Source organism: Mirounga leonina, unplaced genomic scaffold (genome assembly GCF_011800145.1).
Source record: "Mirounga leonina isolate KUSES-001 unplaced genomic scaffold, KU_Mleo_1.0 Mir_93, whole genome shotgun sequence".
Taxonomy (NCBI): Eukaryota; Metazoa; Chordata; class Mammalia; order Carnivora; family Phocidae; genus Mirounga; species Mirounga leonina.
In genome coordinates this window covers 20,223,909-20,248,511 of record NW_023270854.1, presented here as the reverse complement: position 1 = coordinate 20,248,511, position 24,603 = coordinate 20,223,909, and the positions used below count along the sequence as shown (strand labels likewise).

The following is a 24,603-nucleotide window of genomic DNA, read 5'->3' as shown; positions in this document are numbered from 1 at the left end:
GCTGCCCAGGGGGCCGAGCGCCACGCATGCGCACCGCAAGCCAGCGCCATGTTGGATCAGTTTGAAAGCGAGCGCGGGCGTCGCGCTCCGCTGTGACGGCGGAGCAGGCTTCGAGCAAGCGGAGCCTGAGGCGGGGCCGTGTCCGGGTCGGGGATGCTTTGTCGCGTCTTCCGTCCGGTAACAGGCGCGGGCTTGTGGTGGAGGGTTGTGGACGTGTGCGTTTTTATCTCTTTTGGAGGCTTGGTCGGTGAGTTCGGCAGGAAAAGGTGGTGTATTTTCAAGCGGCGCCCCATCCTTTGACAGCCCGAGGGAAAGGCTAGACAAAGAGTGGCGTGGAGGGAAGAGCAAGATGTCTCCTGAGGGAAGGCGCGAGCGGACATTCCCGTAGGAAGAGAACATCCTTATCGGGAGGCTCCCGAGAGGGGGAGGGTCCCGGACGAGGCGGGAGGGCCTTTTGAGCCGCGAGGCGTCGATTGCAGAGGGCGGGGCGGGAGGGGGCTCGGGCTTTAGGGGCCGTCACCTCGGAAGAAGTCCGTCCGCCCACGGGGGAGCCCACGCTTGCTGCCTAATAAATGGTTTCTGGGTGGACGTACCTCACTGAAGCCTGGGTCTGTTACCGCCGGGGCTGCTGCAATCCCGAAGGGGGTGTTTCCCAGGTAAGGGCGGAAGGGTTGAACCCCGACGCGTGGGGTGGGGAAAGGATGCTCTCGCGCAGGGGCCCAGCGATCTTCGCTTTCCGGCTTCATTAATTATTCTCTTCCAGTTGTAGAATAAGCAAGTCGATGTTCGGTTTCAAAACATAAATCACAGAGCTGTTGTTTCTAGGAAGTTGTTCCTTTCCTGTAAGCTGTGCCCATTGTTTATTTAACACTGAACATTCTGTTTTTGAATCAAAGGTAGTTGACATTTTTTGCCGATCGTTTAACATTTTATTCTTCGGAATGATGGACTTCCTTTTGGCTATAGGAACGGAAGTGTTTACGGAAGAAATGGTAAGATGCATTGGATTTGTTTCCAAATAATCCTATGGAGGAAGTGGAGAGAAGTGGGTGGATAAAAGTTGGGGTATGTTGGTAATGGTTTGAAGAGGGATGATGGGTGCATAGGGTTTTATTAAACCATTCGTTCTACTTTTGTGTACTTTTGGAAGCTTTCCACAGTAAAAATTCACTGTGGATTTTCTTTCTGCCTCCTGTGAATTAAAATAGATGTTATTACCCACTTCCTGAGAACTGTGATCCAACAGCTTTATCTTTTAGAGGTTCGTTTTTGTTTTTAAAATAAGATTGGTGACCTGTACTGTGTTGGAATAAGGGAGAAAATGTTTGGTCAAGCAGTTATTCACTTGAGAAAGTTTAGACCTCATTAGTGAAAGGGGTAAAGAAAGAGCAAAGCTGACGTCGTCTAGCCATTCTTCGGAGATTGACCAACAAACATCACAGCATTCAGGGAAATCAGAGGGGCTCAATAGCCGTTATCCTGTGTTCCGCCGCTGCTTCCACTGACTGCTGTCCGCTCTCTTGCCAAGGCAGCGCATGCTCTAAAGCTGAGGCAGGAAGATGTTTTACTCTGTCTTGAAATGGGAAACTTTCCGTATTTTAAAGTCAAATTTGATAGTTATTAAGATTACATTAAAAGTTGTTACAACTTAAACATTCCCAAAATTACAGCCCAAAGTTAAACGTATTAACTTTATAACATTATAGGGTGTATTAAGTCCTAGACATTAACATTAATTTTTCATTTTTAATACGGAAGATCCATTTCCACTGATTGAATTTTTTAAAAGAATGTCACATCATGTACTGAAGTCTTGTTATTTTTTAGTTTTTCAAATGTAGATCCTATTACTACCTTAAGGTAGACAGGAATTCTCTCAATTTTAGTAATGGAAGATCAGTAAGATGAGTATGTTGTCAATTATCTAAGTCTCTTTTAAAAGAGAGGGTGAATCTGTTTAACATAAGTGGAAATGGTAAGGATCCTGCCATAAATGGTGAGAAAATGATTAGCAGTGTTGTTTTAGGAAAAGAGCATTTTGCTAGCTCAGTAAACTTGGTAGTTTATTTCTTTATACTAAATATTGTAAATTATTTTGTTCTTGAGTTTTCCTGGGGGAAAGGGTTGGCTAAAGTTACATATTGGCATTTACAACATTGAAAGTGGATATTCTTTTCTGTTGTTTCTTCTTGTTTCTAATACCTCATTTGATGCCTTTAAATTTATTGAGCACCTACTATCTGTGATGCATGATAGTAGGCTTATGAAATGAAAAATATTCTGTATAGGAGAATGTTAGGTATTGTGATGTCATAGACTCTGTCCCCATAAGAAAGACCGTACCTCAGTAGTTTTTAGGGCTTAAAAATAGTGAGGACTCTTCCCCAAGGACTACTCTCAGATAATTATGTATACAAAATTTCAGGAACATAGTAGGTACTCAATAAATGTTTCTAAATCAATGATGAAGGAATTCAAGGTAATTACAGTAATAGAAAATCTATAATGTGCATTGCCTTAAAAGGATGATAGAAATGGATTTTATTCTTTAAAGAAGATTATAAAAAGTTTACATGTTTAGTAATTTCTCTCTGTATGGCTGTTATTCCTTTTAATGGAACTGTAACCTGTTGTTTTTGTATTACAGTTTTTAAGAGAAGTGAATAGAAATAAACCATTTTGAGGAAGCCATGGCAAAATCAATTACAAAACACAGAGTTTGTTCTCGGCAATCTTCAGTATCTTCTCTGTTAGCAAGCTGCAGCCTGAGTGGTAGTAATTCCTCTAACTCTGATGGCTCTTTTCAGTATAAGGATAAACTGTATAGTTCTGCATCTCAGGCTCTACAGGCCTATATTGATGATTTTGATTTAAGCCAAATGTATCCTGGTGCAAGCACTGGAAAGATTAACATTGAAAGATGTTCCGCTAATATACCAGAATTCTCCAACTGTATTTATAAACCAAAGAATGGTATGCTTTTATTTTTTATTTTTATTTATTTATTTATTTATTTATTTAGTCTACTGATTTAAAGCATTTGAGAGATGTAGCCTTGAAAAACTAGACACTTTTTTTTGTTGTTCCTTTGGGGTAAAAATGACTTTATAATATTGAGGTCTTGATATTTTTCTTAAATGATTCTGTAATTCTCTGGATCTCAGGAATTTTCAGCTAAAAGCTTCTTGTGACCTTGGAGGGAAGGTGATGAATGTAACTAATAACAGCAGGTGGTTGATCCTAAACCCTTAAGCCATTTTATTATAGCATAATGGAAACAGCATTGACTTGGTGGTTCTAGGTTTCATTAACTAGCTTAATGACTAAACAAACTTGTCTTTCTGAATTTATACTTGATTAATCCCAATTGACAGAGTAAGACTCTATTAGTCTTCCTGATCTGTATTCTGTGGGGTAATAATATAAGATGTTAAGAGTTTTTCCTTGATAAGGCTTCCACAAAGACAAGTTTGGAAAATGCATCTGTTGATAACCCAGGTAACACTTTACTAAGTACTTATGGAATGGCCCTAGTATGGAAAAAATTTGCATTCAACTCTTAGAAGTATGTGGGCATTGTATTCCAGAAGAGTATTAGAACAGATGTTCTCTTTGTGTTAATGCTGTTGCAGGTTTAGTAGGCAGAAAGCAAACTATTTTTCCACCTAGTTTAATAGCATATTTTTCTCCTAAATTGCAGCCAGTGTTGAGTGACCAATATTAATGTGAGTGTATTAGTGCATCAGGTATGTCTAGATGAAAAAAGTTGAAGAAACAGTAAATTAAAGAAAAGGGAAAATTTAAGAGTTTGAGAGAAAAGTGTAGAACTTAGTTAAAGTAAATTGGAGAGATGGGAGGAAAAAGCACATTGTATTTCATCAACCTATACCTTTTATACTTTCAATCAAAGTTTTAGTGAAGATAAAGGAAAGCAGCAAGAATGATTCTTAAATTCTTAATTCTGTTTACTGTTGACTATTATGAAGTATTGTTATATGTAATAGGAAAATAGAACTATGCTTTGTTTTTCAGCTTTTGAAAATCTTGGTCCCCAAAAATGCTCCTCTTCATCCTGTAGAAGAAAGACTGTTAATGACATAGACTCCATTAGCCTAACAACTGATGATCTATTAAAACTTCCAGCAGATGGATCATTTTCTTTAACTTGCATTGGATCAAGTCACCAAATTAGCAAGAAAAACAAGAAATGCATTCGAAGACTGAGTTCCTCGGATACTGAAAAGAATCAAAATTTTCGAGAACCTTCCACTCCCATGTGCAAAGATAACTTAGTTACTCCTGTTGTATACACAAATATAAATGGAAAGCAACGTGGTAGGCTAAAAAAAACAAAACTTATGAATAAGACTAATAAGTGGGTTTCTGAACCATCTTTATCATTTTCCAAGAAGTTGTCTTTCAAAGACAGTTCAGAACACAAACTTGAAAAGAATTATCCAAGATGGCTCACTAGCCAGAAATCTGACCTTAATGTTTCAGGAATAACTAGTCTACCTGATTTCACATACCCAGTCTGGCTCCACCATCAAGACTTGCTACCTGATACAAATAGTCAAAGGATTTCTAAAATATTTAAAGAAGATCATTGTTCCCCTAGACATAGTTACCAGGCACAAAGAACTTCTCGACTTATGAATAAATTGGATAGTTTTGAATATTCTTTTGAACCCTCAAACATTTCAGACTCCTTGAGTGATGATAAAGGATTAGTTAATGAATATAAATGTGATTCTGAACATAGCCAGTGTCAATGTGAGAATCCAGTTCTCCCAGGACAAACCAAAAAGCCATTCAGTGGTAATTGTTTTGTTTTTAGAGAATTTTTTTTTTTTTTTAAAGATGTATTTATTTGAGAGAGAGAGAATGAGAGACAGAGAGCATGAGAGGGAGGAGGGTCAGAGGGAGAAGCAGACTCCCTGCCGAGCAGGGAGCCCGATGCGGGACTCGATCCAGGGACTCCAGGATCATGACCTGAGCCGAAGGCAGTCGCTTAACCGACTGAGCCACCCAGGCGCCCCAAATCTTTTGAACACTTATGGTCTTCATTTACGTATCATTTTGTGCCTAGGAAATGTCTTTTCTCCCCTTTTCTTCTTTGAAATGTCATATTAAAAAAGTTTATTGTTGCAGTTATGTGTATATTCCAAATTATCTGAATTCTTATTTGTTGCCTTTTTGATTTTGCTGTGCTTTTTATTTATTTTTTCTCTTGAATTAATTTAATCTTTTAAATTAGGTGACAAAATTGAATTGCTTATCCTGAAGGCCAAGAGAAATCTAGAGCATTGTACTAAAGAGTTACCGAAGTCTACAAAGAAGGATGATAGTCCTTGTTCATTAGATAAACTTGAAGCAGAAAGATCATGGGAAAATATTCCTGTTACTTTGTACGTAAGTTACGATGGAAAAATTTCCTAGTTTTCCAAATAAAAAATGTCATGTGAACAGCTGATTTATTTTTTAAGTAATTCAATGATAATTAACAATAATAATGACATTAGTTGTATAGAGCATTGCTTTGTGTTGTTTCTTTAAATTGCATTTTTCAGTTGTTACAAGATGGTGTAATGTTTCATAACCTTAGGCACATTCTATAACTTTCGCCTTTGTTACATGTTTCTTGTGTTGCACTGTAAAATACTGATTTATGTTTAATATGAAGAATCATAGCCCAAAGCAACTATTTTGCAGTTTGAGGATATAAAATTCTTGTTATTTTCTTTTTACTTTAAGTTTTTTCTCCTTCTATATTCTCTCCATATATGGAGCTATGCAGTTATCCATTTCTTTTCATTTACATTTTACTTTCTCTTAGTTATTTTCCTTAAACAGTGGTGCAATTTTTGTATGGTCTGTGGTATAAATTTTTGTAGTTTCTAAGATTATTTTCATTTGTGTGTTTAACCTTCCTATGACATAGCTTCTCAGAATAATTTAAATAGTGTTTACCTAGAAACCTATGAATGTGAGTGTGGAGTAAGAATTAAGCTTAGGTAGGAAAGCTTTTTTCCTTAGGGATATTATTACATCTGAACTCATCAGAAATGCATTCTTGGTAACACTATATCCTGCCTTAGGCTCTGAAAATTTATCATCTTCTGTTGTCTAAACTTTCATTCTGTTGTAGTCTGTTATAGACAGAGTCTGTTAATTCCTGTATCCATTTTTTTTTTTATCACTTCTCAGTTGAACATCTTATTTTTTTGAATATGGACACTGAATATAATTCTGGTTAGGAATCCCAGCCCTGTGACTTCTTTGCTGACACCTTGTACAAGTTATACTTCTGCTTTTTACAAATTACTACTGCTTTGTACAAATTCTACTATGTACAAGTTACTTCTGCCTTGTATAAGACCTTATATAAGTTCTTCTTCTACTTGGGGTTGCTGTGAGAATTCGTTTGATTAGAAAATATATACAAAGTACTTAGAACAATTTCTGACTTTTGATGAGCTCTGTTGTAATTGTTAATAGTGGTGATGATTATCCAGAATATTTTTTTCCATATTTAGCTTCATTTCTCAATTGTTGGTTCAATAGTATCTTTATTTTTTAAAACTTGGGTTAATAACTAGCTCACTTAATTCTTAAACTTATTTTCTAATTATTTTCTTGTCAGTTGGTCTTTGTGAAGTACCATAACTATAATACTTTGCTTTCACTTGCAACCAAAATGGGTGAGCAGATAGTATAAGAGGTATTTAAGACTAAAATTTTTGAATGCATGTAGTGTATTATGTGATTAGATAATATAATTTACACTTGTATGATTATTACAATCATTGGTTTGGCCCAGTACCTTGTGTATAGAAGTTGGCTTCTGGAAGATTGCATTCATATTATGATGGGTATGTTTGTACATAAAATGAATGATGGACTGTGAGGAGAAGGAATTAGACCTGACCTCAGTGTGATGTTGACAACTTATTGTCAATCTATCATCAAAACAAAAATTGACTAGGAAGTACTCAAGGTAGTGTACTAGAAGGTAGAACACAATCACAGTCAGATAATTACTTTTTTTGTTTGTTTATTTAACATTTTTATAATGGAAAATTTCAAAGAAATACAAAAGTAGAAAAATAGTATAATGAATCCCTATGTACCCCACACTTATCTTCAGTAATCTGGTAAATGCTTTTTGATGGTAGAGGATGGATGTGCAAACTCTTTTGGTAAAGAATGGGCAAAAAGACTACTTGGGAGCAAGAAAAGCTCATAGTAAGTTACAAATCAAATGAGTCAATAATGAAGTATTGTTAATTACTAAGAAAAATTAGAATTGTGACATTTAAATGTTAGAGAAAGATTCTTAGGTATCTGAGCACTTGAGTTAGAAACATTTTATTTATTTTTATTTTTTATTTTTTTAAAAGATTATTTATTTATTTGTCAGAGAGAGAGTGAGCACACACAAGCAGGGGGAGCGGCAAGCAGAGAGAGAGCAGGCTCCCTGCTGAGCAAGGAGCCCTATGTGAGACTCCATCCCAGGACCCTGGGATCATGACCTGAGCCAAAGGCAGACGTTTAACTGACTGAGCCACCCAGGCGTCCCTAGAAACATATTTTATATTGACATATGAATAAGAGAGAGAATGATTTTATTTATTCTCTGTGACTAATAGAATTTGTTTTGGGAAAATTCTGACTTGCTTGGGTTGCCCTTTGCTCTACTATACCCTGAAACATCAAGAAATAGGGGCGCCTGAGTGGCTCAGTCATTAAGCATCTGCCTTCAGCTCAGGTCCTGATCCCAGGGTCCTGGGATTGAGCCCCGCTTTGGGCTCCCTGCTCCGCGGGAAGCCTCCTTCTCCCTCTTCCACTCCCCCTGCTTGTGTTCCCTTCTCTCGCTGTGTCTCTTTCTGTCAAATAAAATCTTTAAAAAAAAAAAAAAAAAGCAACATCGAGAAATAAACTAATATTTATTGAGCATCTATTACATGTTCCAGGTACATAGAGTTAATTTATGCAGTACTTCTGTAAGATAAGTGGGACTACAAATGTAAAACTGAAATTTAGATAAATAAATTACATATAATCACATAGTGAGTGGGATTGGGATTGGAACTCCGGAATTTTAATTTTAAAATTCATCTTTTCCCCACTGTAATCTGTCCTCTTTGTTTTTTGTTTTTGTTTTTTTTTTTTAAGATTTTATTTATTTGACAGAGAAAGACACAGCGAGAGAGGGGAACACAAACAGGGGGAGTGGGAGAGGGAGAAGCAGGCTCCCAAGGAGCAGGGACCCCAATGCGGGACTCAATCCCAGGACCCTGGAATCGTGACCTGAGCCAAAGGCAGACGCTTCACGACTGAGCCACCCAGGCGCCCCTGTCCTCTTTGTTGATGCCAGTTCTGGAGGGCAGGTCCTATTGCTTTGACATGGAAGAGCATGTAACTGCCATTCCAGTAGAAACTCATGTATTTGTGGGGGGTTTTAACTATCACTGGGTGACAAACCATGTCTGTTTGGAAAAATGTACTGCTTATTTCAAACAAACAAGATTTTGGAGTATAGCCTGTAGTTGAAGGCTTATTTATTTAGTTAAAGACTAATGTTTTTACTTTCTTCATAGTTTTTCCTTAAAGCTTTAAAGGAGAAACAAGGAGATAGGGAAGGTTAGATTCTGGTATCAGTTTAGAGAGAGGATGAGGGAATTACAAAGCAAAATCAATATGAATCCTATCTATAATGGTTGTTTCTTGGTGACTATTTTTGTTTAAATGATAACCATTCAGTTATACACTAAGTTTTATGAATTGGGAACTTAATTACTATTTTGTATCCTTAAATCCTATTTAGCAAATCTCCTGTTCCTGTTAATTCTGATGATAGTCCTCAACAAACTTCAAGGGCAAAGTGTGCTAAAGGGTTCCTTGAAGATTTTTTAAATAATGATAATCAGGTGGGTGAAGTTAAGTCTTTTTAACTTACTAAAAGAGGATTTTTTAACTTACTAAAAGAGGATTTATGACTAATACACAGATTTTAATTTCTAAGATGTTAAAAAACAAAAACTCATTCGAATTCCCTCTTTTTCTTTTTTTCTTTTTTCTTTTTTAAAGATTTATTTATTTGAGGAAGAGAGAGAGACAGAGAATACAAGCGGGGGAAAGGCAGAGGCAGAGGGAGAGGGAGAAGCAGACTCCCTGCTGAGCTGGGGGCCCGACATGGGGCTTGATCCCAGGATCTGAAGATCATGACCTCAGCCGAAGGCAGATGCTTAACCATCTGAGCCACCTAGGCACCCAAATTCCTGCTTTTTCAACACAAGTGCATTAAACCATCGCTCCTAGAATTATTGATAATTTTGTTTTAGTATTCTAAAGTAGAGGGACCTGGGATTGAACTCTACAGAGAGCTTAAATTATCATGGTTTTTTTGTTTTGTTTTTTGGGGCAGTATATAAAGCATATCATTATAGAGTAGGTTATATTTTCCCATACAATGGTTGATTATTCAGAGTTGTGTTTCTAAGAGAAAATGATAAATCTCTATAATTTAGGAAAATAGGAAAATTATTATCCAATTTTACAAAATCAGCATATGTGCATCTTGCAAGTAACCCTAAAATAAAGTATAAATATGTATATGTGCACATAAGAAATTATATATCATTTGACATAGAAATATAGCCATTGCTGTTAAATATTGAAATCATACAGGGGCGCCTGGGTGGCTCAGATGGTTAAGCGTCTGCCTTCAGCTCAGGTCATGATCCCAGGGTCCTGGGATCGAGCCCCACATCGGGCTCCCTGCTCCTTGGGAGCCTGCTTCTCCCTCTGCCTCTCTCTCTCCCTCTCTCTCATGAATAAATAAATAAATAAAAATTAAAAAAAAAAAAAGAAATACTTTTGGGGTCCTGAAATATGGAAGATTTGAGAGGTTAAACACTCAAAGATTAGCTGAAAATTTAATAAAATGAACTCCTGTGAAATTTACTAGAGAAAGTAGAAGCTGTCAGAGTATGTTTGACCTTAGAACTTTGTGTAAGATACTGTAGCAGATATTGGGTAAGTGAAGCTTAATTATCAAAAAAAAAATTTTTTTTAAAGATTTTATTTATTTGACAGAAACAGTGAGAGAGGGAACACAAGCAGGGGGAGTGGGAGAGGGAGAAGCAGGCTTCCTGCAGAGCAGGGAGCCAGATGCGGGGCTCAGTCCCAGGACCCTGGGATCATGACCTGAGCCGAAGGCAGATGCTTAACGACGAAATCAAATATTTTTTTGGCAAATATATCAATAGTAAGCACTTTTTTTAGGAACTGTATCCCTAGTAGTGAATAAGAGAGAAGAAATCCTTGTCTTGTATTTTTTATTCCAATTAGAGAGAAAATTAAACAAAAATATTGTATGTGATATATAAGGGAATACTGTAAATGTTGTGAAGAAAAATTAGTTGGGATAGAAAAATAAGGGTATAGTTTTAGCTAGGGTAGTTAAGAATGACCTTTAATGAGCTGATATTTGAGCAAAAATCTAAAATGAGTGAATAAGCCAAATATACATGGGGAAATAACTTTACATGTAGAGGTGATACTAAGTGCAGAAACCGCAAGGCAGAATTGTATTTGGCACATTCAAAGAATATTAGAGTCCATTAGGGTAGCTTGATCAGAATGAACAAGGAAAAGGATGGTAAGAGGTAAGATGGAGAGGTAACCAGGAACCAGATCATGTAGGGTCTTATAAGTGATGGAATGAAGATTTTGTTTTATTTAGGTGAGATGAGAAGTCACTGGAGGGTTTTGAGTGGAGGAATGAAGTGATCAGATCTACATTTTAAAATAAAAAATGGCAGCTGTGTGGAGCACAGACTTAGAAGGAGCTGGTGAAGGAGCAGGGAACCCAGTTAGGAAACTTCTGTAGTCTTTCTGGATAGGATTGGCATAGGGTGGGTACATTGGAGGTAGTCAGAAATGGGTAGACTTTGGCATGTATTTTGAAGGTAGACCTAGTAGGATGGAGATACAATTCAGAGAATGAATCCAAGATGTTTGAGTCAAGCAGCTAAAAGATTGGGTGGTGGCATTTACTTAGGTAAAGAGCACTGGTAGAGGAATAAATTTGCAGAGGTTCTTTTAAGTTTGAGATGGATGAGTGTTAAATACTAACCAACTGGTCCCTTTTCCCCTGCCAGTACACACGCAATCTCACTACACTACCAGGTTGTTTTGTTTTATTTTTTTGTTTTTGTTTTTTAAAGATTTTTATTTATTTATTTGGCAGAGAGAGAGAGTCAATGAGAGAGGGAACACAAGCAGGGGGAGTGGGAGAAGGAGAAGCAGACTCCCCGCCGAGCAGGGAGCCCAATGTGAGGCTCGATCCCAGGACCCTGGGATCATGACCTGAGCCGAAGGCAGATGCTTAACGACTGAGCCACCCAGGCACCCCTGTTTTGTTTTTAATAATTTTAGATGTAAAGAAGGTTCTTATCACCCTTCTTTCAGCTTCCCTAATGTTATCATCTCACATACCATACTATAATGATCACAAACAAGGAATTAAGATAGGTACAATTCTGTTACCTAAACTACAGACCTTACTCTGATTTCACTAGTTTTTCTACCGATGTCCTGTTCCAGGGTCCAACATTGTGTTTAGTTGTCATGTCTCTTTAATCTACTTCAGTCTGTGACAATTCCTCAGTCTATCCTTGTCTGTCATGACCTTGACACTTTTTAAAGAGTACTGGTCGGTTGGTTATTTTGTAGGTAGTTCCTTAATTTGGGTTTGTCTGAAGTTATCTCATGATTAGAATGAGGTTATGCTTTTGGCAAGAATGTGACAGAAATCATGCTATGCCCTTCTCAGTGCATCATACCAGAGGGTTCACGATATATTGATATCATTGATTTACTGATATGTGTCTTAGTTGGGCTACTGTAATAAATATGCCATAGACCTGGTGGCTTAAACAACAAACATTTATTTCTTACAGTTATGGAGGGTGAGAAGTCCAAGATCAAGGTTCTAGTGAGGTCCTGCTTCCTAGTTTGCAGATGGCCATCTTCTCTATAAGAGCTCCCATGCCAGAGAACAGGGAAGAAGCAAGCTCTCTTGTGTCTCTTCTTAGGAGGGCACTAATCCCATTCATGAGGGCTCCACCCTTGTGACCTAATTACCTCACAAAAGTCCTTTCTCCAGATACCATCACATTGGGATTAGGCTTCAACATAAGAATTTTAGGGGGACACAAACATTCAGTCCATAACAATGTGTTAATATAATAATATATGAAATTATAATATGTTAATACTTGTGATGTTAACCTTGAACACTACAGTGTCTACTGTCTCTCCCTTTAGTAAAATTACAGTTTCCCCTTGTAATTAATAAATAAGGGGAGATACTTTGACACTGTGCAGATAGTCTCAAAATTTCACTAATTTTAGCATCCATTGGTGGATCTTCTTTTCTTTTAATTGAAATCTTGTGGAATGAAGAACTGTTCCTTCTCCTCCCCATATATTAATTAAATTATTTATATCGATAGGGACTCCTAAATAGATATTCTAAGTTTTTAATACAGTGTTGTTACTTTGTTGCTCAAATTGTTCCGGTTTTGGCCATAAGGAGTTCCTTCAGGTTGGGCCTGTGTCCTTTCGACATGTCCTCATCCTTTTTTGGAGCACTTCTCTGTGGGGCCATGTCTTTTTAACTGGAAAATGGCATTTAGAAATGAAGATCTGGGCACTAGTTGTGCTTATTGCTACTGGGATGTTATTCATTCTAGACTTTCTCAGCAGGCAGATCTACGAAATATGTATGTTTACTAATCCACACATGCACATCTATATTTCTATATCTGTATATTTTATATGTATGTATAAAATCATGAGTTCATACTGATACCTCTGACTCCAGTCCAGTCCTTCAGGGTTTGTTTTAGCCTTTCCTGTTCCTTATTTGTAACAACTTTCCACTGGTGAGAATCGCGTCTATTATCCGTAATCCCTTAACTATTCGTGCATTCTTAGCATACACATTTGGCAATTGTTAATCCATATGCTTGTAAGAAACAAATTTACTAACTAGATCACATTATTTATGTATAGTTCTTTTATCTTAGCCTTACAATATCCAGTCAGAGTACTGCTTTCCAAAGTTACCTTGGTTAATTATTTCTTCCCAACACCTTTCATTGTGGTCATATTGTTCAATTGTAATTCTGTTAGGTGGTTCACTTTTATTGTATATATTGAGTTTAAACCACATCCTATTTGGTTTAAATTATTTGTTTTTTTAATATGTGAAACATTACTATAGTTCTGAGAGAGCTATATAAAAAGATATACTCCAAAACATTCACTACCAGGTTTTATTTTTATTTTTTTAAATTTATTTGAGAGAGAGAGTGAGAGAGAGAGAGCACAAGAGGGGGTAGGGTCAGAGGAAGAAGCAGACTCCCCACTGAGCAGGGAGCCTGATGCGGGATTCGATCCCCGGACTCCAGGATCATGACCTGAGCTGAAGGCAGTCGCTTAACCAACTGAGCCACCCAGGTGCCCTCACTACCAGGTTTTAATGATGAGTCTCAGGACAAATTCTATCAGACATACCAACATTTATTAAATATTCATTAGTGAATGGCACAAACAGTTCATATAATCTGTTTCTCGTAGTTTTCTTTTTGGAACTCTGATCACTAGTTTGCATGAAAAATTCACTCCAGAGGCAGGCTTTTGTAACCCTTATGGTTGGCATCAGGCAGCCAGAAATTCTTCTAAGTCAGTAGCTGGATAGAGATAATGCTTCAGGTGCTGTCCACAAGAGTCAAGAGTCAGGAGTATAAGGCTAATTGGATCCTTTTTTTTTTTTTTTTTTTAAAGATTTATTTATTTTTATTTGAGAGAGAGAGGGGGAGGGAGGAAGGGAAGGGCAGAGGGAGAGGGAAGGAAGAGAATCCCAAGCTAACTCCCTGACGCAGGGCTCCATCCCATGACGCAGAGATCATGACCTGAGCCAAAAACAAGAGTTGGATGCTCAACCAACTGAGCCATCCAAGTGCCCCAAGGCTAATTGGATCCTTAAGCCCTGTTTATTTTTCTTTATTTTTAAAATTCTGGTGAAATATGTATAACATAATATTGAAGATGTATGTAATATGGAAGATGTAAAAATAAGAGTTTGGTAAGAAGACTTTAAAAAAGAAGTTTAAAAATATCCCTTATAGATTCTCTTAAAAGAATCCTGACCACCTTATCTAGTGCTATTGCCCTCCTTGAATGCAAGTAAGATCAGTGATAATTGAGGTATGCGTGTTTTTTAGGTAGCAAGGAATGTGTGGCCAATGAATAAGTGAAAAACTAGCATTCTCTGTGTGAAAACATACTTAAAAGTGTTTAGAGAATGCCATATTTGAAATTCTAGTCACTGTTCCGCTGATAACCAGCTTCATTTACATACCCAAAGAGAGCATGTTGGCCTACCTGAGCTTGTCAGTTCTAAAAAATCTATGATTTTAAATGTATAAATGAATGTATTGGCAAATGTGAAGGTGTACTGTTCATTTGAAAAGAGCAGAGACTAGAAAGAATATTGCCTAACTTTAATAATGGTTGTCTGTAAGTAACTTTATCGGGGGACTGGGTAAAGGGAGGTGTTGAGTTACAATTTTGATTTTTCAAAACACATTATTGATTGTACGGTTTGAATTTTTGCACTAATTTTATATTGGGGGAAAATAATAAAAAATGTAACTTTTTCCTCCCTGAATTGCTTGGTTTCATCTGTTTTAACCTCAGAGCTGTACCCTTTCTGGAGGGAAACATCATGGTCCTGTTGAAGCACTGAAACAAATGTTATTTAATCTTCAAGCAGTACAAGAAAGCTTTAATCAGAATAAAACAGCAGAACTGAAAGAAGAGATTAAGCAAGTAAGCACAGACTTGATTTATGAATTGAGATCTACGAATGTGAATTGAGATCTCTGAAGATATGATTTCTTCCTAGATCTTTTTCAGCTTGACCACTATAGTTATATGTTAATAAGCATGCCACATAACACATGTTGTAGAGTTGTGCTAATTGTTATTTTTTTCAGAAATTAACTTAATTATAATACTATTAGATTTCTGTAGTTGTGTGTACCCCTGAATGGGTTGCTCTATTTAGTTTATGGTTGTAAATACAACATCTTATTTAGATCTACCAGCATTACAACTGTAATATGGAAGGATTGTAGGAGTTGTTTTTTTTTTTTTAAGATTTTTATTTATTTATTTATTTTTTATTTATCTGACAGAGAGAGAGATAGCTAGAGCAGGAACGCAAGCAGGGGGAGTGGGAGAGGGAGAGGCAGGCTTCCTGCCGAGCAGGGAGCCCGATGTGGGACTCGATCCCAGGACCCCAGGATCGTGACCTGAGCTGAAGGCAGACGCTTAACGAATGAGCCACCCAGGCGCCCATAGGAGTTGGTTTTTTTTAATTTTTTTAATTTTTTTTATTCTTATGTTAATCCCCATACATTACATCATTAGTTTTAGATGTAGTGTTCCATGATTCATTGTTTGTGCATAACACCCAGTGCTCCATGCAGAATGTGCCCTCCTCAATACCTACCACCAGGCTAACCCATCCTCCCACCCTCCTCCCCCTCTAGAACCCTGTTTGTTTTTCAGAGTCCATCGTCTCTCATGGTTCGTCTACCCCTCCGAGGAGTTGTTTTTTAATGCCCTATAAAATTATCGGTATAATCCAACTTTTTGTATTTATATTTGGGGAGGCCTGGAAAACCTTTTCAACCTTAGACTTCTCCACATAACCTTTGTCTTCTGAAATTTTGTTTGGTTACCATGAGTTTGGCTCTTCTTATAGCTGATGTAAAATTTTATTTTAAAACCATTATGTTTTTGTGTATTTCCTAGGAATTTGGAAATTTCTTAGTGCTTTGGGCTACTGTTCTGTAGGAATTGAATTTTCTTCACAGTAGTATAGTGTTTATAGAGAGTTTATGTTCTCCTAAATCCAATTTTGAATTCTAATTCTGCCACTTAACTAGCAAGTGCAATATTTGTACAAATCACTTAACCTCTTTAGTTTCAGCTTCCTCTTCTGTAAAATGAGGTTGAGAAGATAAATTGAGATAAACTCTGTGAAGTACTTATTATATAGTACTTGACACCTGATAAAAAATAGCTAGTAAATACTTAAATATTTTTATTGTCATTGGGTTTTTTAATTCTTATTCAGTAGAGCTTTATGAAATTCAGTTTTAATTACATATGAATGGATCAGCTCTTAGGAACTGTATTACTTAATTCTTGTCTATACATTTTAATGATTATTACATTAACATATAGAGTGTATTCCATCCTTTTTTAGACATCATTGAGACATAACCTTGTTCTTACAGTTATAATTTCAAGTCAAGGTTTTATTTTTATTGGACATACATTTAGAAGTGTACATGAAAGGGTGCCTGGGTGGCTCAGATGGTTGGGCATCTGCCTTCAGCTCAGGTCATGATCCCAGGGGCCTGGGATTGAGCCCTGCATTGGGCTCCCTGCTCCGCGGGGAGTCTGCTTCTCCGCCTCCCTCTGCTTCTCCCCCTGCTCATGCTCTCTCTCTCTGTATCTCTGTGTCTCAGATGAATAAATAAAAAAATCTTTAAAAAAAAAAAGTGTACATGAAAGATGAATCTAAGTAGTTATATTTTTAGAATAAAGAGAAAATATTTATTTTTAAAAAGATTTTATTTATTTATTTATTTGACAGAGAGAGAGAGAGAGCACAAGCAGGGAGGAGGGCAGTGGGAGAGGGAGAAGCAGGCTCCCCACTGAGCAGGGAGCCCAACATAGGGCTTGATCCCAGGACCCTGGGATCATGGCCTGAGCCGAAGGTGGATGCTTAACTGACTGAGCCACCCAGGCACCCCTAGAATAAAGAGAAAATATGTAATGCTTCACTGAAAATTATTTGCTAGAATTATTTCCTTGGAAATGCAGACAATATTTTTTATTGTTCTTATTATTCACATATTAAATAGTATTTAAGTTTATAGTTACATAATATTTTCAATAACTTGTTATATTTGGTGTTTTTAATAGGTTTCAGAAGATAATTTCTCTAAATTACAGTTGAAGGAAAGTATGGTTCCTATTACTAGGTCACTTCAAAAGTAAGTATTCCCTACTAATTTCTGAATATATTATGGATACAAATCCATTTTAGCCTTTCCTTTGAAATCAGAAGATTATAGGAGGAATTAAGTAGTTCTAAGAATAGATATACTTGGTATATTTAAGCTTCATGGAACAATGTTTAATCCTGAAATTTTCTCTTAAACTTGTGTTATTTTCTATTAAAATGTTCTTAGGACCTAACGAGATAACCTTAGACACCTAAGTATAATGGATGTGAGTGGCTTAAAGAGATTCTCTTTTCATTTCCGACTAATAGCAACAATTTGAGATAGTATTGGTATGGATATCATGGAAGAACAACTTGTTCATGAAATGTGTTTTTATGTATTCCCTCTAGAATAAATATAATAATCATAAATGTGTCATTATTTGACGTATCTCCACAGAAACCTAAAGTGGACATAATGTCCTGGATATAAAAATAGGTCTAAATGCCATAAAGGTGTTAATCTGCTATTTCCTTAGTTACATTATCTTAAGTAAAAATGTGGAGATGAATACAAATGTTTCCTATGGTCATGGTATTGGCAGAGGGAATCGTCTTTATTTATGGGTTTTGTTGTGTGAATATGAAGTACCCTCAGAAGATGGAATACTGAACTTTAGGACATGCTAAGATTGAAATTTTTTACTTTACTGACATCATTTCACTTGGCTATAAGTGGGGCTAAACAAATATTGTCTACCTTTTGTCCTTTCAGAATTTGCTGAGGATTTGGTTTTCTAAGGAAGTGGTGGAAAAGTGAAACACTAGACATGTAAACTTAGGACTCTAATTGCCATGATATGTATGTGTATGTGTGTGTATACACACACACATATTTTTTTGTTTCCATGGTTTAAAAATATATGTATGTATGATTTTTCCCCCTCTACTTATAATGTCCTGGGTACAAATAATGCCTCTTTCTTTATAGCCTGCCATAGTACTTGGGGATAATGTTCCTATCCAGTAGGAGTCAGTGAATAATGATAATAACTAACATTTATTGAACACTTACCAAATGTCCGTGTTCTTAGTGCTTTTGAATGTAATTCATGTGATCTTTATAACCCTATGAGGTTAAGTACTGTCATTATTTTCATAATTCAGATCAGGTAATAAAGATCAAGTAATAAGGTAACTTGTCCAAGGTCACATAGCTAGTGAGAGGTAGCAGTGGGATTCAAACCAGATAGTCTGATTCTATAGCCTGTGTTCCTAACACTCCTCTTATTAATGATAGTGGTACATTATCCATTTAGGCTAGTGCAGGGCCTCAATTGGTTGTCTAGGAATAAAGACCTCATTCTGCTTTAAAATTTAAAGTAGATGACCTCAAGCTTTTCATGTTTCTTAAAAGCATTTATTTATTTATTTAAACAAATTTTTTAAAAAGATTTTATTTATCTGAGAGAGAGAGAGCAGGAGAAACCATGAGAAAGCACAAGCGGGGGGAGGGTCAGAGGGAGAGGGAGAAGCAGACTCCCTGCTGAGCAGGGAGCCCAACTTGGGCCTTGATCCCAGGACCCTGGGATCATGATCTCAGCCGAAGGCAGATGCTTAACTGACTGAGCCACCCAGGCACTCTTCTTTTTTTTTTTAAATTTTATTATGTTATGTTAGTCACCATACAATACATCATTGGTTTTTGATGTGGTGATCCACGATCCATTGTTTTCGTATAACACCCAGTGCTCCATGCAGTATGTGCCCTCCTTAATACCCATCACTGGGCTAACCAATCCCCCTCCTCCTCCCCTCTAAAACCCTGTTTGTTTCTCAGAGTCCAAGTCTCTCATGGTTCATCTCTCCCTCCAATTCCGCCCCCCCCCATTTTTCCCTTCCTTCTCCTAATGTCCTCCATGCTATTCCTTAAGTTCCACAAATAAGTGAAACCATATGATAATTGACTTTCTCTGCTTGACTTATTTCGCTTAGTATAATCTCCTCCAGTCCCATCCATGTTGATGTAAAAGTTGGGTATTCATCTTTTCTGATGGCTGAGTAATATTCCATTGTATATATGACCCCATCTTCTTTATCCATTCATCTGTTGAAGGGCATCTCGGCTCTTTCCACAGTTTGGCTATTGCGGACATTGCTGCTATGAACATTGGGGTGCATATGGCCCTTCTTTTCACGACATCTGTGTCTTTGGGGTAAATACCCAGGAGTGCAATCGCTGGGTTATAGGGTAGCTCTATTTTTAAATTTTTGAGGAACCTCCACACTGTTTTCCAAAGTGGCTGTACCAACTTGCATTCCCACCAACAATGTAAGAGGGTTCCCCTTTCTCCACAACCTCTCCAACATTTGTTGTTTCTTGCCCTGTCCATTTTTCCCAGGCGCCCTTCTTAAAAGCATTTATATTGAACTTGTGTCACAGACTTAAATGTGTTTTCTGAGTTAAAGTACATAGCCTGGAAGATGTTTTTCTTGGTGAAGATGAACACTGGGCTGTAAGTAATTAAATGACCACAAAAATTGATATTATAGGTGCTTTTACTATTAGCTAAAAGAATTTTTTTTCATAGTAGTAACTTTTTTCTAGCTTGGACAACCAATAATCTTGCCTACATGTAGAATGCCATTTTCAGAGAGTAAGATTCATGTTCTGTTAGATGGCTTTTAGCTGTTGGTTCTGTTGGATTATCTGGGGCAGTCTTAATTTGGCTTTTACTTACATTTCAAAGGTATTATCAGTAAGGCATTTGTACTGTTATGAAGTAAGTTTAAACTTTTAAAAGTGTGTAAGTACATGTTTTCATTATTTTTAATCTGTAGATTATTTTAAGGACAATTTGAAATTCAAATTGTTCTGGTTAGGTTTATAGTCATCTTTTCATAATTCAAAATAAACAGACTCAGCTTCTTCAAAAGTTGCGGATTGTACCTTGGGTGCTTTAATGACCTTTCCTGGGATGAAAAGTCCTATTATGTCTTTCCCCACCCCTCAAATAACAGTTTTTGTTTTTAACAGTTTGATTGCTAACCAGTTTTAAAATGTCTTTCATTAGCCTTAGGAAATGCCAAGGTCTTAGTATGGTTCTGTTTACTCTGTTGGGACACTCAGTTTTCTTATATTCTTCCATTAGAAATAACTGCTCTCTGGGAAGACTCATTAGACCTGAAGTATAAATGATTGAGTAGCTTAAAATGTTATTTTTTTCAGAGGGATTTTGCTTTTAGTAGGAATCTAAATTGTAATTGTTTTGTATCCCTATAATGCTTTAGCTTTGTCTTATGTATTTACATAATAGGAACTCAATAAAAACTTATTAACTAAAACGTCCATAAGAGAAATTTGTCATCTTAGCAAATGAAAAAGTTGTAGTTTTTTGAGCAGGGGCCTTTTCTAGAATCTTGTATGTCATGTAAGCCACCAGCTACTCTGCCCAGGATGGCTGTGAAGAATGAGCAATAGTATGTTGCTCATATGCTATAAAGGTGAGCAGTAGGAGATGATTGCAAAATCATCAGTCATCCAAAAATAATTTGTATTGGCTTTGGAATTTGTTGTTTTATATACAATTTGGAAATGGATGTGTAAGATTTTATAGTTCTCAGTACTAAAGGCCATGCTGTGAAGACTTAATGATAGCTAGAAAGTTGTACTGTTTCTCAGTTCTCTTTTCTTGCTCAATTTTCTGGTCTTCATTCTATACTAGAAATAGACAGAATTACCTCTCAGATTTGCAAAACATGATCCTAGAGCAAGGATTTTTCTTTTATTCTAATGTACTCTACTAAAACCTAGGGAGTGGTCGGCAGTTTGTTTAGTTGTTGCTGGATACTAGGCTGAATATAGGCCGGTAAACAGTATTTAAGAACAGCCAATATAGCAGTACTAATAGGAAACCAGATGCAAGATATCAGTAAGTTAAAAATATAGTTAAATTGCCTTCATATAATCAGTCTGTTACTGAGTTTCTGTGGGTTGATTTCTTTTTTTTTTTTTTTTAAGATTTTATTTATTTATCTGAGAGAGAGAATGGGAGACAGAGAGCATGAGACGGGAAGGGTCATAGGGGGAAGCAGACTCCCCGCTGAGCAGGGAGCCCGTTGTGGGACTCGATCCTGGGACCCCAGAATCATGACCTGAGCCGAGGGCAGTTGCTTAACCAACTGAGCCACCCAGGCGCCCTGTGGGTTGATTTCTATTTATTTATGCTCACTGATAGATCCTTTTTCATAGTAAGACATGAGCTTTTTTATTTCAATTTTTAAGGTGAATTGACTATTCAGTGTTGTATGTAACATAACTCTTAAATTGATATTTTCCCCATTAGCTTGCTTTTTCACCTTTTTGGAGAAGAAACTCAGGAATAATTTCCTTCTATAATTTTATTCTGCACTTGTCCCTACACATAATAGCAAATCACTTTTGATAGCCTCTTCTCTAAGTAGATTGATTGTCTTATTCTTAGCTGGGCAGATAAAAGTTAAATGAAAGGAACTGCTAGCTGATTGTGTAGGGGGACTGAAGATTTCACATTTCTGCTTAGCTTTTTTTTTCATTCCCATCATACTATACCCCTCCCTTTCCTTCCCATCATTCTCCTTTCTCCCTAACATTGTTTTTTTTGTTTTTTTTGTTTTTTTTTTAAGATTTCATTCATTTATTTGAGAGAGAGAGCGAGCACATGAGAGGGGGAGGGCCAGAGGGAGAAGCAGACTCCCCGCTGAGCAGGGAGCCCAATGTGGGACTCGATCCCGGGACTCCAGGATCATGACCTGAGCCGAAGGCAGTCGCCCAACCAACTGAGCCACCCAGGCGCCCCCTAACATTGTTTTTTAAAGACATGAAATAGGACTAGAAAGGAAGCCAGTTATATTGAGTTATAGTTATGAAAATGTTAGAATAAATTTCTAATTAGTAATACATGCTTCTTTATTAATGCATTTAAATAAGACATTTAAAATACAGGTAAGTTAAAATTCATTTTGTGAAAACATATTATATGAAGGCCTTTTACATAACTTGAATAAAAGCATTAAACCATGCTGTGGTCTTTTATTTACCTTTCACATGTTGATCAGCAAACAGAGAAAGGGAATATTGGAAAGCATCAATGTCTGGGTCACCAGTTATGTCATATGAACTTTTGGACTGTAAGCAGAAAGACTTAGAATGCATATGTTTTAGCAATGGGGTTAATAATTAATGTAATTTTGTAACTATTATATATAACTATTGTAATTTTTAAGTAGCAGTGAATATCAAAACTGTTCTGAGATACCTGCAATGACTACAGTGTGATAGAAAAATATCTCTAATTTCTGTGGCATATGAGGTCACCGATTTTGGTCTGTTGCTTACACTCATAATGGAAGGAAATGCTAATTTACAGGTAGCATTTAGTGAAAATAAAGATGAGGATTTTTTCCCGCAACCAATTTAGTCAGCTGTCTAAATCCAAGGGATCTGTGTCCCTCAGAATTGTAAACAGCGAGATAAGACGCTAGCTGCTTGCCCCTCCCTCCCTTTCTTCTCTCCTTCCCTCCTTCCCTGCTTCCTTCCTTCCTTCCTTTTTTTAAGATTTTATTTTTAAGCACTCTCTATACCCAGTGTGGGACTTGAACTCACAACCCCAAGATCAAGAGTCTCACGCTCCACTGACTCAACCAGCCAGGTGCCCCTCTTTTGAATGTAGGTTGCTAAATAATAAGCCTGAAAAGAAAAAGATAGATCTAGGTCCAAAGTATATTCATAGATTATCTTCTTTCTCATAAATGTGTGTCTCTAGAAAGAAAGTGATTTTTTAGGTAAAGAGATATTACTATAGGATGTAGAAATGATAGAGTCTAATTTTACCTCTGATTGCATAGTAACTTTGGGTGATTTATTGTCATTTAGTTAATGAAGATGAGAATCTCAAAAATTAATTGAAGTTGCCAAAAGGGTGGCAAAATCCAGATTCTTATTACATTTGAGTAAGTGTCCAAGAAGTAGAGTACAGGGAAATAGATATAATGCAGTAATTAACAGTACTAGTTTCTTCCATCTTCATATCCTGGGTCAAGTGGAAAATGTATTTTATTTAATATAAATTTACCAAACCTGTGTTAGAGACCGTAAAAATAGGGTATTGTGGTCACCACCTTTCAACTCAATTTAGAAATTACTAACAGATTACTGCGCATCATAATTGTTACATTATTTGTTTTTGTTGGTCTCTTATTTATCAGAGATCTGAAAAATGGTTGATTAACTGACATTTTCTGGGTGGTCTTTGAGGATCTGAATGAGTAATAGGGGAAAGGAAAAAGGAAGAGTATTTTTAGAGGAAGACTGGAAAGTTAAGGGCCTCTTTTTTATTGATTTGTTTGAGGGGTGATTAAATTTTCTTCACTGAGACCTGACTTATAATCTTAGCTTTATTTTAGAGAAAAAATCAGGTTGTTTGTTTAATACAACATAATTGTCATTTGTTTCCCCTTATCCTCAATAAAAATGAGTTTTCCTCAACTGTAACGGATCCTTCAGTGCTATTTTTAAAATTTTAGCTATTCTCAATGTACATCTTAATGAATGTACTTTTTTCTTAAATGATATAAACAGTATTCCAAAAGAAAAGGTATAATTTCACAGAGCTATTGTGATAATGACATAAAAAAGTGTTTTGTTAAGTGTGACACAAAATCTATTATTATTAAACTTTGTGGCAGACTTTCAAAAAAAAATCCCATGCATGTCAAAAATATATTTTTTAAAGTAAATGTTTATAAAATTTAAATGAATTATTTTAGCCCTCAGTTATTCAGATCTCAAGGTTTTATAAAGAAAAATTCTAAATATTTGACACTTATTCTATAAATTCATTTCTCATATACTAATTTTGAAGTTAATAAACAATGTAATCACCATTTGTTGCTGTCTGCATTGTCTGTTCAGTCCTTAATATTGGTTTATAATGTGTTTTATACTTTTTAATGAAGGGCTTTGCACCATTTATCCCGCCTGAGAGACCTGGTTGATGATACCAGTGGGAAACAGTCGCCGAAAATGTGAAGAGGAAAAAAAAAGGGTCCACCCAATAAATGGTCATCACAGAACAAAGATGTATTTTTATTCCTGTTGCTTAAACTGACAAAGAAATTATAAGCCATACATTATTCTGTGATTGGTTCAAGTATTATATATTTTTTAAAAAACAAACTTGAAAATGTGCATAGGTTTTGTGACCTATCCTCATTTAATGCCAAAATACCAGAATGTGAACTGGAAGGACCCATACGTGTCCTGCAGTCTGGTTTTGGTTTTCAGGCCAGCAAATGTCCAATATTCAAAGATGGATGATGTCCGTTATTGAAGCTTATGTGCACTTAATCTTCTTGAGCGTCCTCACCATTTTATCATCTAATTCTAGATTATTAAGAAACTCTTCCTGGTTTCTATCCAAAATCTCTTAAGTAGACATTTTGATACAATTAGCATCTACATTTAA

The 24,603-nt window shown here is 36.5% G+C and overlaps 1 protein-coding gene across 5 annotated transcripts; it reads left to right on the top strand.

Moving 5' to 3' along the window:
• The first annotated feature begins 86 nt into the window (after nucleotides 1-86).
• On the top strand, nucleotides 87-24,603 carry CUNH18orf54 (chromosome unknown C18orf54 homolog). 5 transcript variants are annotated; one of them, XM_034995679.1, is made up of 9 exons: nucleotides 87-247; nucleotides 897-992; nucleotides 2,648-2,973; nucleotides 4,033-4,335; nucleotides 5,258-5,408; nucleotides 8,828-8,930; nucleotides 14,773-14,904; nucleotides 17,077-17,147; nucleotides 24,095-24,603. In XM_034995679.1, exons 3-9 carry the CDS (start codon nucleotides 2,691-2,693, stop codon nucleotides 24,165-24,167), a joined length of 1,116 nt encoding a protein of 371 aa, XP_034851570.1. In that variant the 5' UTR covers nucleotides 87-247; nucleotides 897-992; nucleotides 2,648-2,690; the 3' UTR covers nucleotides 24,168-24,603. The 5 variants fall into 5 exon arrangements, with proteins under 5 accessions (XP_034851570.1, XP_034851566.1, XP_034851569.1 ...); XM_034995675.1 differs by having other exon boundaries at nucleotides 4,033-4,818; XM_034995677.1 differs by lacking the exon at nucleotides 24,095-24,603 and adding an exon at nucleotides 17,874-18,529 and having other exon boundaries at nucleotides 88-247; nucleotides 4,033-4,818.

What these genes read in the sequence shown, in the direction of transcription:
- CUNH18orf54 (XM_034995675.1), top strand. Translation starts at nt 2,691, where the DNA reads ATGGCAAAATCAATTACAAAACACAGAGTTTGTTCTCGGCAATCTTCA. An exon ending in TATTTATAAACCAAAGAATG is followed by an intron (nt 2,974 to 4,032) that starts GTATGCTTTTAT and finishes TTTGTTTTTCAG; the next exon opens with CTTTTGAAAATCTTGGTCCC. An exon ending in ATTACTAGGTCACTTCAAAA is followed by an intron (nt 17,148 to 24,094) that starts GTAAGTATTCCC and finishes TTTTTAATGAAG; the next exon opens with GGCTTTGCACCATTTATCCC.